A 14,875-nucleotide genomic window follows, 5' to 3' on the forward strand; every position below is an offset into this window, starting at 1 on the left:
CAAGGGAACACTTCATGCAAAGATGGGCATAATAAAGTACAAATATGGTATGGATCTAACAAAAGAAAAAGAGATTAAGAGGTAGCAAGAATACACAGAAGAACTGTACAAAAAAAGATCTTAATGACCCAGATAACCACGACGTTGTGATCACTCACCTAGAGTGAGACATCCTGGAGTGCAAAGTCAAGTAGGCCTTAGTAAGCATCACTACAAACAAAGCTAGTGGAGGTGATGGAATACCAGCTGAGCTATTTCAAATCCTAAAAGATGATACTGTGAAAGTGCTGCACTCAATATGCCAGCAAATTTGGATAACTCAGCAGTGGCCACAGGACTGGAAAAGGTCAGTTTTCATTCCAATCCCAAAGAAAGGCAATGCCAAAGAATGTTCCAACTACCATACAATTTGCACTCTTCTCACACACTAGCAAAGCAATGCTCAAAATTCTCCAAGCTAGGGTTCAACAATACGTGAACTGAGAACTTCCAGATTTTCAAGCTGGATTTATAAAAGGCAGAAGAACAAAAGGTCAAATTGCCAATATCCATGGGATCATCAAAAAAGCAATAGAATTCCAGAAAAACATCTACTTCTGCTTCATTGACTATCCTAAATCCTTTGACTGTGTGGATCACACCAAACAGTGGAAAATTCTTCAAGAGATGGAATACTAGACCACCTGACCTGCCTCCTGAGAAATCAATATGTAAGTCAAGAAGCAGCAGTTAGTACCAGACATGGAACAATGGACTTGTTTCAAATTGGGAAAGGAGTACATTAAGGCTGTATATTGTCACCCTGCATCATGTGAAATGCTGGTTTGGATAAAACAGAAGCTGGAATCAAGATTGCAGGGAGAAATATCAATAACTTCAGATATGCAGATGACATCACCCTTATGGCAAAAAGCAAAGGGGAACTAAAGAGCCTCTTGATGAAAGAGGAGAGTAAGAAAGCTGGCTTAAAACTTAACATTCAAAAAATGAAGATCATGACATCGTTCCCACCACTTCATGGCAAATCGATGGGAAAACAATGGAAACAGTGAGAGACCATATTCTTGGGCTCCAAAATCAGTGCAGATGGTGACTGAAGCCATGAAATTAAGATACTTTTTCCTTGGAAGAAATGCTATGACCAACCTAGATGGCTCTTAAAAAGCAGAGACATTACTTTGCCAACAAAGTTATGTCTAGTCAAATCTATGGTTTTTTGAGGTGTCATGTATGGTGAGAGTTGGACCATAAAGAAAGCTGAGCACTGAAAAATTTATGCTTTTGAACTGTGCTGTTGTAGAAGACTCTTGAGTGTCCCTTGGACTGCAAGGAGATCCAACCAGTCAATCCTAAAGGAAATCAGTCCTGAATATTCATTGGAAGGACTGATGCTGAAGCTGAAGCTCCAATACTTTGGCCCCATGCCATGATGTGAAGAACTGACTCATTGGAAAAGACCCTGATGCTGGGAAAGATCAAAGCCAGGTGGAAAATGGAATAACAGAGGCTGAGATGGCTCAATGGCATCACCAATCTGATGGACCTGAGTTTGTGCAAACTCTGGGAGTTGGTGATGGACAGGGTAAAGAGTTGGACACGACTAAGTGATTGAACTGAACTGAATCCTTCTTCCTAATATAGCTCACCAACAAGTCATCAATTTTATTAGTCTTTCCAAATAACATGCTTTTGTCTTTGTTGACCCTCACTATAGAATCTTTCTTTTGCTTGTGATGTAATCAATTTCTACTCATATTCTATTCCTTTTAGGTTTGTTTACTGTTCTCTTGCAAGCTCAAAGTGGAAACAGCTCATTAATGATATACTCTGCATATAAGCTGAATAAATAGGGAGACAATATACAGCTGTGTCATACTCCTGCTTGATCTAGTCTGTGCTAAACTCCATCTATTGATTTTTTTTTTATCCAATTGCATTATTCAGCTCTATGATTTGCTTGTTTTTTCATCATTTCCTCTTTGTTAAAATTCTTACTTTGTTCATAAGTTGCTCTGCTAACCTCACTGAGCATCTTCCTAACCATTATTTTGGATTATCTGTTTGGTATATCACAAATCTTTATTTCACTATAGTCGACTTCTGGAGAGTCTGTTCTTTTATTTGGAACATATCTCCTTGTTTTTTCTCCTTAACTATTTCTGTTGATTTCTATGTGTTAGATAAAATAGCCACCTCTCTAAGTTGAGGGACTGGTCTCAAGTAAGAGATGAACCCCAATAATCAGCCCATCCAGCTAATCTGGATGCTTCTCAAATCTTTGTGCTAGTCTAACTGGAAAAGCTGGGACACTAGATCTGTCATCAAACCCCTACCAGGAAGAAACTAGTAGCTGTGCTTTATTGCTGGCACCAGCCTGGGAAAGGAGTTGTGGAAACAGGGTTCAGGAGGGCTCATTCAAAACTGCCACTTTGTTCTCTGTGGACCCCAAGAAACTGGAGAATGTATGGCTGCATTGGCTCCCAGAGGCAGGCAAGTTAGAAACTAGATCTTCAGCCAGTAGTCAGAAAAGTCTACTATACTAGATGTGTAGTCCAACTCCTTTCAGGAAGAAGATGGAGAGTTGGTTATTTCACTGGAGTAAGCCAGAAGAAAAGCCATGGAAAGTGCCCACATGCAGGTTCAAAGTCCTAGGAGACTAGTGATTGCCTATCTCATCAGTTCCCAAAGACAGCTGAGTTAGAAGCCAGAATCTGGTCAGCAAGTGGAAAAGATGCTGCTGCTGCTGCTGCTGCTAAGTTGCTTCAGTTGCGTCTGACTCTGTGCGACCCCATAGACAGCAGCCCACCAGGCTTCCCCATCCCTGGGATCCTCCAGGCAAGAAAAGTTACGTGCATTCTAATCCCTTCCAAGGAGAACTGGAAGCTGGACTTTATTGCCTGCTCATTCTAAACTGAGCCAGTGGGGAGAGCTACATGAATTAATTGAAAACTACCTTTTTGTTCTTTATGGCCCCAAAGGTCTAGCAAACACTGGGCTCCATCAGGTGCCAAATATAGACAAGCTAGAAGACAGTCCCTTTGATAACAGCCAGAAAAGTTGGAGTGCTAGATATGTGGCAAAATCTTTTCTCCTCAAGGAGAAGCTGGGAGATTCCTCTCAACTGTATGAGGTTGTGTTAAGAATGGAGTTTATGATGAGAGTGTGTCTCAGTTTTTCCTGACTCTTTTGAGGTGGGCATTTTCTTAGTTAACCAACATGCAGGTATCTCTCAACTATTTTCTGGATTTCCCTCAGAGGCAACTGATAGATGTGTAGTTATTTACTCAGTGTGTTTATGGGTAGAGGGAAAAGTCAGGAGCCTCCTATTCTGCAATCTTGCTGTTGGTGGTGATGGTTTAGTCATTCAGTCACGTCCTACTCTTTGCAACCCCATGGACTGTAGCCCGCCAGGCTCCTCTGTCCACGGGATTGGGTGGAGTGGGTTGCCACTGCAAGAATGCTGGAATGGGTTGCTATTTCCTTCTCCAGGGGCAATTTTGCTGAGAATAAAGCTAACCCTATTTTCTTTTTAAAATATTCTTTTTGCATTTGGTGTTCTTCAGTTTCATTACAATATTTATAAATATGGATTTCTTTCTATATATCTTGCCTGGAAATTATTGGAATTTTTAACTATGGATTTTGTTGTCTTCCATTAGTTCTAGGAAATTCTTAGGATTTATTTTATACTTCTTTTCTTCTGTATCTTATATCAGATTATTTTAGATCTTGTCACACTATCCTCCATCTCAACTTTTTTTTAAACATCTCATTTGTGTCTCTGTGGTGTATTGCAAATAACTTCAAATACATCTTTCAGATCATTAATTTGCTATCTAATCTCGTTTTGCCTAACTATTGAATTTTTCACAATATGTTTGTCATTTTAGATAGTTCTGCCTGATCAATTTTGATAGACTTTTGTTTCTTCATTACAGTCCTCATACTTTACTGAGTAAATGAGAAAATAATATTTATTAAGCATACTAATTTACATTTATTATCTTACTATTTCAGTATCTGCAGTGTTTTCAGATCCGATTCTACAGTTTGCTATTTCTACAAAACTTCATTCATGTATCTTGCTTATTTGTGTGTCTTATGACAACTTATTTCCCTTGAACTTGGATGAGAATATTTTGTGGACTGAGAGTATGGTGCAGAATTTGAGTTTACTTCTGGCAGTTACTTCCATGTATTACCAAAACAGGATCCTTTACATTTTCAGCTGAAGTTTTAGAGGCTACACAGATAATATAACTTTTGACTCAAAGTCCAGGTAAGAATAGACTACAAAATTTCCAGGATTTTTTGTTTTTTGTTTTTTTTTTCTGAACCACCTAGGGCCAAATTAAGCCAGTCAAGTTTTCCTACTACCTCCTGCTGTAGAGGCTAGTGTTTTTGTTGTTTATCCAGTGAGATGGTCAAATAAAAGGATTCTCAGATTCTTGGAAGGGTCTCATGTGCCTTTTCAGCGAATAGGCTTTGTCTTTTGTCCTTAGTTCACGATCTTTCAAAATCCAAGTTACGGGCAATAATGCAAAAGAAATTCCCTGTATTGCCTATCACAATGCAGATGCTGGCCTGCTAGTTTGGATTTGTGCTCTTAGCACCTGGCTGGCCCCAGGAAATTTCCCTAATTCACCCATCAGATTATACACATAGTTAAAAATGTTTTATCTATTATTTTTAGTTCTTCTAGCTCACCATATTCCTAAAACCCAAACGATGTTTTCATATTAAATTGCTTCTAGATATTACTGATGCCTATTTTTCTTTAGCTCCTAAACACTAATTTGATTAATAGAGGTCCTGTTTTCTCTCTCAGGTAAAAATATAATACAGGGTCTACATATCTCAGAATTATTACTCTTAGTAAAAGGCAGCATAGCTTGGCAGTTACATGGAACATAAACTAAAGCAAGAAAGCTACTGGGAAAAGATTTTTTTCTCTTTGGGCTTTCTTATGACAGAAAGGAATCTGAGCAGCATATCATCCAGCTATTTTTCCCTGTGGTTTTCTTCACTATAAATTTGCAGCCCAGTTAAAAGTGAGGCAAAATAGAGTACATACTCTAACAACATACACTACAAGTTGGAGAAAAATGCAAAAACAAGGATAAGGAAAAAATACTCTTCACTCCTATATTGCAAAATGACAGGCACCATTTCTTTACTCATTATTTCCTTCATTCATTCATTGATATTTACTATATATACAGCATTGTCCCAGATGTTGGGGATACAACACTGAATAAAGGAATATATGAATGATGACACATAAATGAATACATAGAAAGAAGATAAGAATACAAAGTTGACAGCTCTTTGAAAATGACACAATACTACAAAACTCCTTTGTCATTATCATCTTTATCACAAGAGAATCTGGATAATTCTGTGGATTATGATTATAAAAGCTGTGTTTTCCTTACACACAAGAGCAAATACACCTTAGTAGACTTGAAGTTTCAAAGCAATTTTCACTGGCAAAGTTTCTGACTTAAAATACATTCAAAATTCTGTTAATCTACAATTGGACACTTCTCAATTCTCATTCAGTCATAAATGCAGAAATAACACTCTATAATTCACATTAGCTTTTCAAATAAATTAATCGATTTAGCCTAGACTGTGTTCTAATTCAACTTCTATTTTCTCCAACAATAAATCTCAGGTTTCATTTCCACAACCAGCTATGGACCAGAATGAAAGATTTAACAAAGCTTCAGCTTGGTAGTTGTTGAGTAAGCACTCTGATACATTTCTACACTATAAACATTTAATGAGACTTACTCCCAAAGAGTATTTACTACATCAATTTATTTCATAGTATTATGTTTGCAGAAGCAAGATAGTGCAAAGGTTATTTTGGATCCTTTACCAATACCATTTCCTGTAAATAAAGAAAAGTGCAACCATTTAATTTACAAAATCATTTTAAAAGGCTAAATGCTCAATAAATTCTGCTTTATCTAGTTCAGACAGCCTCAGAAGCTATTTGTAACTTGGGTATAAAATGTATATAAAATTTAAGCATTTTTATATCAGCTTTCTGTCTCTAACTTTGACTGGAACTGAATTTCAAAGGTTGTTGAGACCGTATTGGGATTTCTGGGCAATATATTTGAAATTCCACCCTGCCTTGATAAGGGAGTCAGCCACTTATCTTACGAAAAGAAAGTCTCTATCACCATACGTATGCCCATTCTCATCCAAGCCACACACACACATACACACACACACACACATATTACTTTTTCCTTTTCTCCAACCACTGCCATTTCTCGCCTATCACTTTCAACTAAAGTGAGAAAAGAGAAGTCCCTGAAGGAAGACAATTTCAAAATCTTCTGCCTTCTTCTAATATAGAAAAAAGTATCTGAGATAAACTGGACCTCTTTTTTTTCACATTTTATTTTTTTATTTTTTAACTTTACAATATTGTATTGGTTTTACACAAGCATCCTCTGACACAATTCAGTTTAGTACTATGAAAATGTGATACACAATCCTATCTGTCCACTCTTGCAAATTTCACCTCACCATTCTAGTCACTCCCCATATACAGACTATTTACACTTAAGTAACACAGGTACCCAGAAAATAAATTTTCAATAAAAAGTTATGCCATCTTTGGGGCTAAGTTACATTTATAATTTTTCTGATGGCTCCAATAAACTAAGAATTGTAGAATAAATTTTGTTGAATTTTAATTAAGCACATTAATATCTACCTGTGAGAATTCAGTATAACACAGAAGTTAGAAATATCTTCAAAAGTCAGACAGACTAGATCCTGATTACTACCACTCACTAGCCTTCTGATTTGAAAAAAACTTATATAAATCTGTTTTATTTTCTGTAAAACAACAATAACAACAACAACAACAAAAAACCACTTCTATGGTTTGTTGTTATTTAGTGAGTAAGTTGAGTCCAACCCTTTGCAACCCCATGGACTGTAGCCCTCCAGCTCCTCTGTTCATGGGATTTTCCAGGCAAGAATACTGAAATGGGTTGCCATCTCCTTCCCCAGGAGATCTTCCTGACCTAGGGAGTGAACCCACATCTCCTACATTGCAGGCAGATTCTTTACCACCTGGGAAGCCCCCACTTATAATGGACACTTGTAAAAAGTGATAAACTTATGTTAGATGTTTAGCTATCAAAAAATGCTACATATTGTTCCATGGGAGATATAATGTTCAGCTAGTATCACTGGTATAAAATTAGTTGAAAACATAATCTTGCCTACAGGGTATTTTTCAATCTTATTGTGAAGACAAAACACTCATCTAATAGACAAGTTTACCAAGTATTGATTACACCAGGCAAACATTTAGATGATTGGGTATTATTAAAGAACCATCATTATTTTTCCACCTCATCTAGACAAATAGGTCCTAAAATTTTCACATTAATGGTAATAATTGGGAACTTAATAGATTATTTCATTGATGCCAAAAATTAGGAATTTAATAAGATTAGAAATGAAAATGCCTGTTTAAGATGTGTGACTAAAGTAAAAGCATATGGAAAGGTTATTTTAAATTTAAATGAATTATATATCTAATAAGTTTATTGTGAAAGTAATAATGTTAAGAACAACACAAGAATTATAGGCTGTGTGCTTGTTTAAGTTATCAGTAAAACTTTAGTAATTTTAATTGTGCTTTTTTTTTTCCATTATGTAAGTATCTGCTTCCAAATAGTCACCTCTGCCACTAATAATGAAAGCTAAAATCTACTGAGAACTCATTATATGCCAGCCACTGCTATGAGCATTGTTACATGTATTATTATTCACTGAGTCAGACAACACTAAAGTATAGGGCCTATTATTATTATTTTCAATTTATAGGCAGGAAATTAGAAAATTAAGAGTTGAATAAAATAGCTTACTTAAGATTGCATGGGCAGCAACCACCACAGCACAGACAGGAACCCAGGTATTTGGTCTCCTGAACCCTTATCTTTAAGCATTATATAGAATTGTCTTCCATTAAACAAGTACATATCTGACTTGGATAACCAATGATCTTTGACATTATACTGGAATGTCTGAGAAATAGCTCAACATTTTGCAAACTAAGTTGCTGATCTTCCTCTCAAAACTGACTTCACCCATTTCTTCCCCATCATAGTCGATAAAAACTCATCCAATTGCTCAAGCCAAAAAATAAACAAACAACAACAACAAAAACTTGGTAATTATCTGTGGTAGGAACAGAGAAGTACTGCCCACGTCTCGCTTCCAGGTAGGACTTGCTGCCTAGCTGTGGAGAGTGAGACCAGCAAATGTCCCTGGCTGTCAGTTCCTTTAGGATCTGCCTCAGCTGCAGAGAGGTTATCCCCACTCCCCATGTCTGCAGGTCAAACCCTTTCCAGGGCAGGGTGACCTGCCTCCAGTGACTGAAAGAGGCTTGACTATTTTTGCCCGACAAGATACACTTGAGGTTAAGACTCACGTCAGAGCTCCTTGCTCACTGGTTCAGCTTTGGAGGTCCAGCTCACAGGTAGACTTATTCCTCTACTCAGTCCTGCTCCCTTCCTCTTCTTTCATAGACATTAATTCCTAACAACACCTTGTATCCCAAACTCTGTCTAGTGTGTGCTTCTAAAGGATCTAAACTGCAACACCCGCCATGACTCTTCCCTTTCTCTCACACCCTACAACTAATTTGAATTGTCAAATCCAGCTTGCTCTTCTTACAAAATTTAGCCTTAATATTCACTAGCCACCCTGCTGCTGCTGCTGCTAAGTCGCTTCAGTCGTGTCCAACTCTGTGCAACCCCATAGACGGCAGCCCACCAGGCTTCCCGGTCCCTGGGATTCTCCAGGCAAGAACACTGGAGTGGGTTGCCATTTCCTTCTCCAATGCGTGAAAGTGAAAAGTGAAAGTGAAGTTGCTCAATTGTGTCCGACTCGTAGCGACCCCATGGACTGCAGCCTACCAGGCTCCTCCGTCCATGGGATTTTCCAGGCAAGAATACTGGAGTGGGGTACCATCACCTTCTCTGACTAGCCACCCTAGTCCAGACTAAAATGTAAAGAGGTCGTGAGAGCAGTGCTCAATTATACCCCAAGCAGAAAGAACAGTTCAATAATAAGTATTCATGGAATGAATAAACTCTATATTTCATAAACTGATCTATGTAAAATAAAGTCATATCAATATAATTAACAATCACAATTTAAATTCATTGACATCCTTGGAAGAGATGTAAAGGAATCAGAAGTCTACTGATAGAATGTGGTTGTTGTTTAGTCACTCAGTTGTGTCGCCTCTTTTGTGACCCCGTGGACTATAATCCTCCAGGCTCGTCTGTCCAAGGAATTTCCCAAGCAAGAATACTGGAATGGGTTGGCATTTCCTACTTCTCAACCCAGGGATTGAACCCATGTCTCCTGCATTGCAGGCAGATTCTTTACCACTTAGCCACCCAGGAAACCCACTGGTAGAATGCTGCTGCTGCTGCTAAGTCGTTTCAGTCATGTCCGACTCTGTGCTACCCTATAGACGGCAGCCCACCAGGCTCCGCCGTCCCTGGCATTCTCCAAGCAAGAATACTGGAGTGCATTGCCATTTCCTTCTCCAATGCGTGCACGCATGCACGCTAAGTCACTTCAGTCATGTCTGACCCCATAGACGGCAGCCCACTAGGCTCCTCGGTCCACAGGATTCTCTAGGCAAGAATACTGGAGTGGGTTGCCATTTCCTTCTCCTTACTGGTAGAATATCTACCTGCTAATCAATTCCCTGGAAAACACAAACAATGATTGAGACTGAGTAGGGTTTTTATTTACTCATACTCTGAACTCCAACCCAAGCATCTTAAAACACACACATTTAATTATTTTCTTACTGGTATACCAAATCACATTTTAATTTTCTCTCAACTTACCTCAAGCTCATCAAGGGCACTTCCCAGTGTTGCTGCCTGAGGTTCTGGTGGGCCTAACATGTTCTGGATGCCCTGTGAAGCATTTGAAATTACATTGAGGGCATTCTGAATTTCTCCACAAACTGTGTCCTTGCTAGCTTTAAGGGATGCAACATCAGAATGTTCCAAACAAGCTGAACAAATTGAATGAAGTATGGGTGAGTTCTCCTTCAATGAGGCCCGGGCACCTGCAATTTCATCCCTCTGATTTGGAGATTTTAGGTCCTGAGGAGAGAAATAAAAAGAGAGGTTATGGAAGAAAGATTTATACAAAGAAGCTCCATTTTTCTGCCAATATAAACAAAAAGATAATAGACACTAGGAAGTCATAACTATAAGTTAAACTTAAGAGCATAAATTATTTCTACACTCTTGAATCTGTTAAAAGTTCTATAAAGCTGAGACAATTAGCAAATAAAGGTCACAATGGTACGGATGTGTGATAACTAACTTTTACATGTGTCAGTCATATACTTATGTCAGAAAAATACTCTGGCATTCACATTATTAACTGAATTATAAGAGGGCTTCAATTCCAAGGATGCTGATTACCTATTTGCATACACATGATGATTCCATTTAATGTTTTTGTTAGAACTAAACCAGTTAAGGATATTAAATTAAACCTCACACCATTCAGCTATCTTTCATTCTTTTTCAGAAATACTTGCTAATAAATTAATCTTAGATCTTTCTTTCTTCAACATTTATTCAGCATATAGTTATTGAGCATTTAGTATATCCTAGCCCTTGTTCTTAGATGTCAAGTGCACAGAAGGGAATTATCCTATAGGGACCTTGTTCTCCTGAGGCTTATATTCTTGTTTGAGGGAAAGGGGACCGAAAGCAAATGATAAACTACATAAACAAATACATAAGACAATCTCAGGTAATGACAAATTCTATCAAGAAAACACAAAAGTGAGTGTCAGCAACTGACAAGAAGAAAAGCTAGTTTAGCTTGGGTGGTCAGAGGAGATAATTCCTCAGAGATGACATTTGCAATAAATACAAATAAAAAGCATTTCAAACAGTGGGAGGAGAGGAAAGAGAAAGTCCTATGTAAGTGATAGTGGATCGAAACCAGCTCAAATCTACAGGAAAATTCCTTGGCAAGTACAATCTTAGCCAAGAGATGAACGTTAACATCATCAATGATGTCACAAGGATATCGGGTGATTTTTGATATATTGTGACAAGATGAGTACTTCACCTGCCCGGAATTCTCTCCAAAGCCCATAGTCTCAATCTAATCATGAAAAAACAACAACAAACAACCCAGATTGGGGAAAATCCTACATGATATCTGGACAGTATTCCTCGATTAAGATCATAGAAAACAAAGGGACTGGCTGATGAAGTATCACAGAGCAGGGGAAACTGGAGAGACATGAAAACTAAATGCAACATAGAACCCTGGATCAGATCCTGGAACAGAAAGAAGACATTGATGGAAAAATTAATGAATGCCAAATAAAGTCCAGAGTTTAGTTAGCAGTAATGCATCAATGGATGCTCATTGTGGCAAATGTAAGACATTAACAGTGGAGGAAATCAGAAGAGTAGATCAGAAATTTCTGTATTATCTTTGCAACTTTCCGAGAAATCTAAAATTATTAATATAAAATAAAAAGTGTAAAGAAAACTAACTCAAGTGAACTGAACAATAATTTATGCATTCCACACATAATATCTAATGTAATACTTATAAAAACTCATGGTACATATTATTCCTCTTTTTAAAGATGAGAAAACTGGCTTCCTTCAAGAGTGATGTCTCCAGGATCTTACGCATTAACTTTTCATGATTTGTTACACAGTGATTTGTATTTATTGCCTCAAAAGTAGTAATACCTTTAAAAAGTTTGGAAACTCAGAATTAGGGGTAGAAAAAATCATAAACTATGCATTTAATTATTATCTGACATACCCCCAAATTTTATCTGTCAGAAAGTTAGGTATGGTATGGGTTCCTGGGCCAACTGACTGAGCTCAATGTAGCATTTCTTGCATTGTAACACAAACTGCTAAAACATGATCTTAACAGCTTCTTGCAGGGAAAGGATTTCTCTCACTTGCTATTATACAAGGATGAGGACTTGTGTTATACAATGATTTATAGTTTATAAAGTGTTTCTGGATAGTATTTCACTGATCATCACAACACCCCTTGAGGCAGTTAGGCTGGTGTTATCAGCCCCATTTTAACTAAACAGGTATTTAGTATCAGGAGATTAAAAAGCTGGCAGAAGAACTGAGATGTAAACTTAAATCTTCTGATTGCAAATCCCATGACTATTTCACAAGACTCTGCTACCTTTGAATAATGCTACCTGAGGCTAATAAATGGCTGCACTACTATATTTTAGCTCCTTCCTTTCTGAAAATAAAGGCTGTCTGCTACTTCAGGTGGGCTTTGAGAGAGATTCACTTTTTTACAAGATGCAGTGAGGACAGTTAGAAGTAGCTGTCAATTCACTGTTCATACTCATTAATTACCCAGAAAAGACACTGCATGGTTTTCCTGACTTGCTATGATTTCCCCTCTAGATTTCTGGTCTGGGTTCAAGTTTCAGCTCTGTCATTAGTATTCCACGCTGGGCAAGTCGGCTTTTCAGTGTCTGTGTTTCCATCTGTAAAAATGAGGATAACTGTACTCCTGCCAACCTGGTAAGGGGGTTCAGTAAGTAGCATAACAGAATTGGAATATGCTTGTAAAGTAGTAGGGAATTACAGGAAAAGTTCAGAAATATTTTATTCCTAAAATTTATCACACTTGGGGCACTGTTTTTGTTCTGTGATAGCCCGTGATTTTCATATTCCCAACAGTTTTGTATAACTGTGTGTGTGTGTGTGTGTGTGTGTGTGTGCACGTGCTCAGTCATTCAGTCATGTCCAGTTCTTTGCGACCCCAAGAACTGTAGCCTGCCAGGTTCCTCTGTCCAAGGAATTTTCCAGGCAAGAATACTGGAGTGGGTTGCCATTTCCTACTCCAGGGAATCTTCCCAACCCAGGGATCGAACTGACATCTCTTGCTTCTCCTACATTAGCAGGTGGATCCTTTATCTACATTTATCTCAATGTGACTTAGAGGAAAAATAATTTAATGTTTAAAAAGGATGTACACTCCTCCAAGGAATAATGACACCATGTATAAATATTCAGAAAGAACTGAAGAAAATTCTCCGCATATTACAGTATAGCTATAACTATTTAACTTCTGAAATGACTTACACATTATACTTCTCTATTTAGAATGACAAGGTCAATGTTTAGGTAGTTTCTGGAAGATGAAAGTCGGTGAACATGTATTATTACAAATAAGGATAAAGTTAAAACATTATTCCTTTTACTCTGATAGTAGCTATATATATATCACTATTAACTATGCTAATTTTTATGCTCTAGGAACTTTGAAGTTTTAAAAATTGTAATATATTTCAGCTTTTGAACCTGTACTTTGTTATCTCTGCCTAAAGCAATTTCAGAATTCTTAATGAGCACTGATAGCCTAAATAGCAAGCCAACAAAGCTTGTGAGAAAAGTTCAGTGAATGTAACAAAAATATCATATTATGGCAGCAGGTGGAAAAAGGCAGGTTACAGAGTTTAGGAAAGAAAAATTGAGAAGACAAGGTTATTTCTCCTAAAAGACATCCCAAAGGATAAATTTAATGTAGTAAATAAGCACACAAATAAAAAGGCAGCTAATGAATGTCACACTTCTAAACAAAAGTTGTGGCTCTTTTGTTTTAACGATCACATGAAAGGTTCATAAGTTGTCTATTTATACTTAAATTTAAAGCCAGGTCAAAATAGGAATTAAATGGTAGGGTCAATTAGGGATTTCTCTGGATGAAGAATTGTAAAGAACTGCATCTTGAGGATTGGTACTTATTTAATATCTTTTTTTAATGCTCCAGAAGAAAAAAGCTTACATGAGATTTCCAAGTTAGGGAGACATTAAATGCTTCCAGCTGATGAAGAAATACACAGATGGGACTTAAAAAGAAGATCTTACAAGTCTGTGCAAGTGGGTAGAGAAGCAACATATGAGTTTTAACCCTGGCAAGAGAACAAAATATATTTAGGGATTTTAAAGATCATAAAGCATAAAAACGGAGGGCTCTAAGCTATCAGTTAATTAATTCAACTGTTCATTCAACAGTATTGTTGAGCCCCCCTGTACATATCAGGCAGTGTGCTAAATGTTAAGCAAGCAAAATAAAGAGCTTACAGATCAGAAGGGGAAAACAAAAAATTTACATGGGAGTTAAAATAGAGTTATTGATAGCATAGAGGAAAGTTCTTCAGATTGAGGGGAATTGAAGAAAATTTGTCAGAGGAGAAGACTCTTAAACAGTGAGCAAAAATTATTCCTGTGAACAGTGTAGAGAAAACAGCATGTCCAAAGGCCTGAGGCATAACAGAGCAAGGAGCCTGCATGCTACTGCAAGTACCACTACAAATATAGGGACGCTGAGCAAGAATGGTGATGAATCCCTCTAGAAAGGCAAGCAGACGCCACGCTCAAGAACCGTGAGTGCTACAGCTCAGATGTGTGTTCTCCAAAGATTGCTCTAGCAGTGACCATTTAGTGACCAGAGAGAATGAAATTTCAGTCAGGAAGACCGTGCAATAATCCAAGCAAGAGACAGTGAGGGCCTAAATGCTGAACACTATTGCTAGCCCATAGTAGGATGGGTCCAGAAATATTTATGAGGGAAAAAGGTAAGACACTGTGATACTTAGATGGGGAAGAGGAATGAAGGGATCTAGAAGCTTCTAGAAAATTGTTTTAACCACTGTGTACCTCGTGATGCATTCACTAAGATGGAGAATATGGGATGAATAATGCATTTGAAAGAGTAAGGTAAAGTACATTTTGTTATCTGCCAAATGTGAGATGCCAGCATACTATCCAAATAA

The 14,875-nt window shown here is 37.6% G+C and overlaps 1 protein-coding gene across 3 annotated transcripts in view; it reads right to left on the minus strand.

Annotated features, from left to right (window-relative positions):
- Window positions 1–14,875, minus strand: part of CTNNA3 (catenin alpha 3) — a 1,922,060-nt gene that overhangs the window by 1,440,241 nt on the left and 466,944 nt on the right. For all 3 annotated transcript variants that reach the window (XM_061405110.1, XM_061405112.1, XM_061405111.1), the window contains exon 6: window positions 9,909–10,172. In XM_061405110.1, the coding sequence (XP_061261094.1) occupies window positions 9,909–10,172 (264 nt within the window). The remainder of the gene's footprint in view (window positions 1–9,908; window positions 10,173–14,875) is intronic.

This window comes from Bos javanicus, chromosome 28 (assembly GCF_032452875.1).
Source record: "Bos javanicus breed banteng chromosome 28, ARS-OSU_banteng_1.0, whole genome shotgun sequence".
NCBI lineage: Eukaryota > Metazoa > Chordata > Mammalia > Artiodactyla > Bovidae > Bos > Bos javanicus.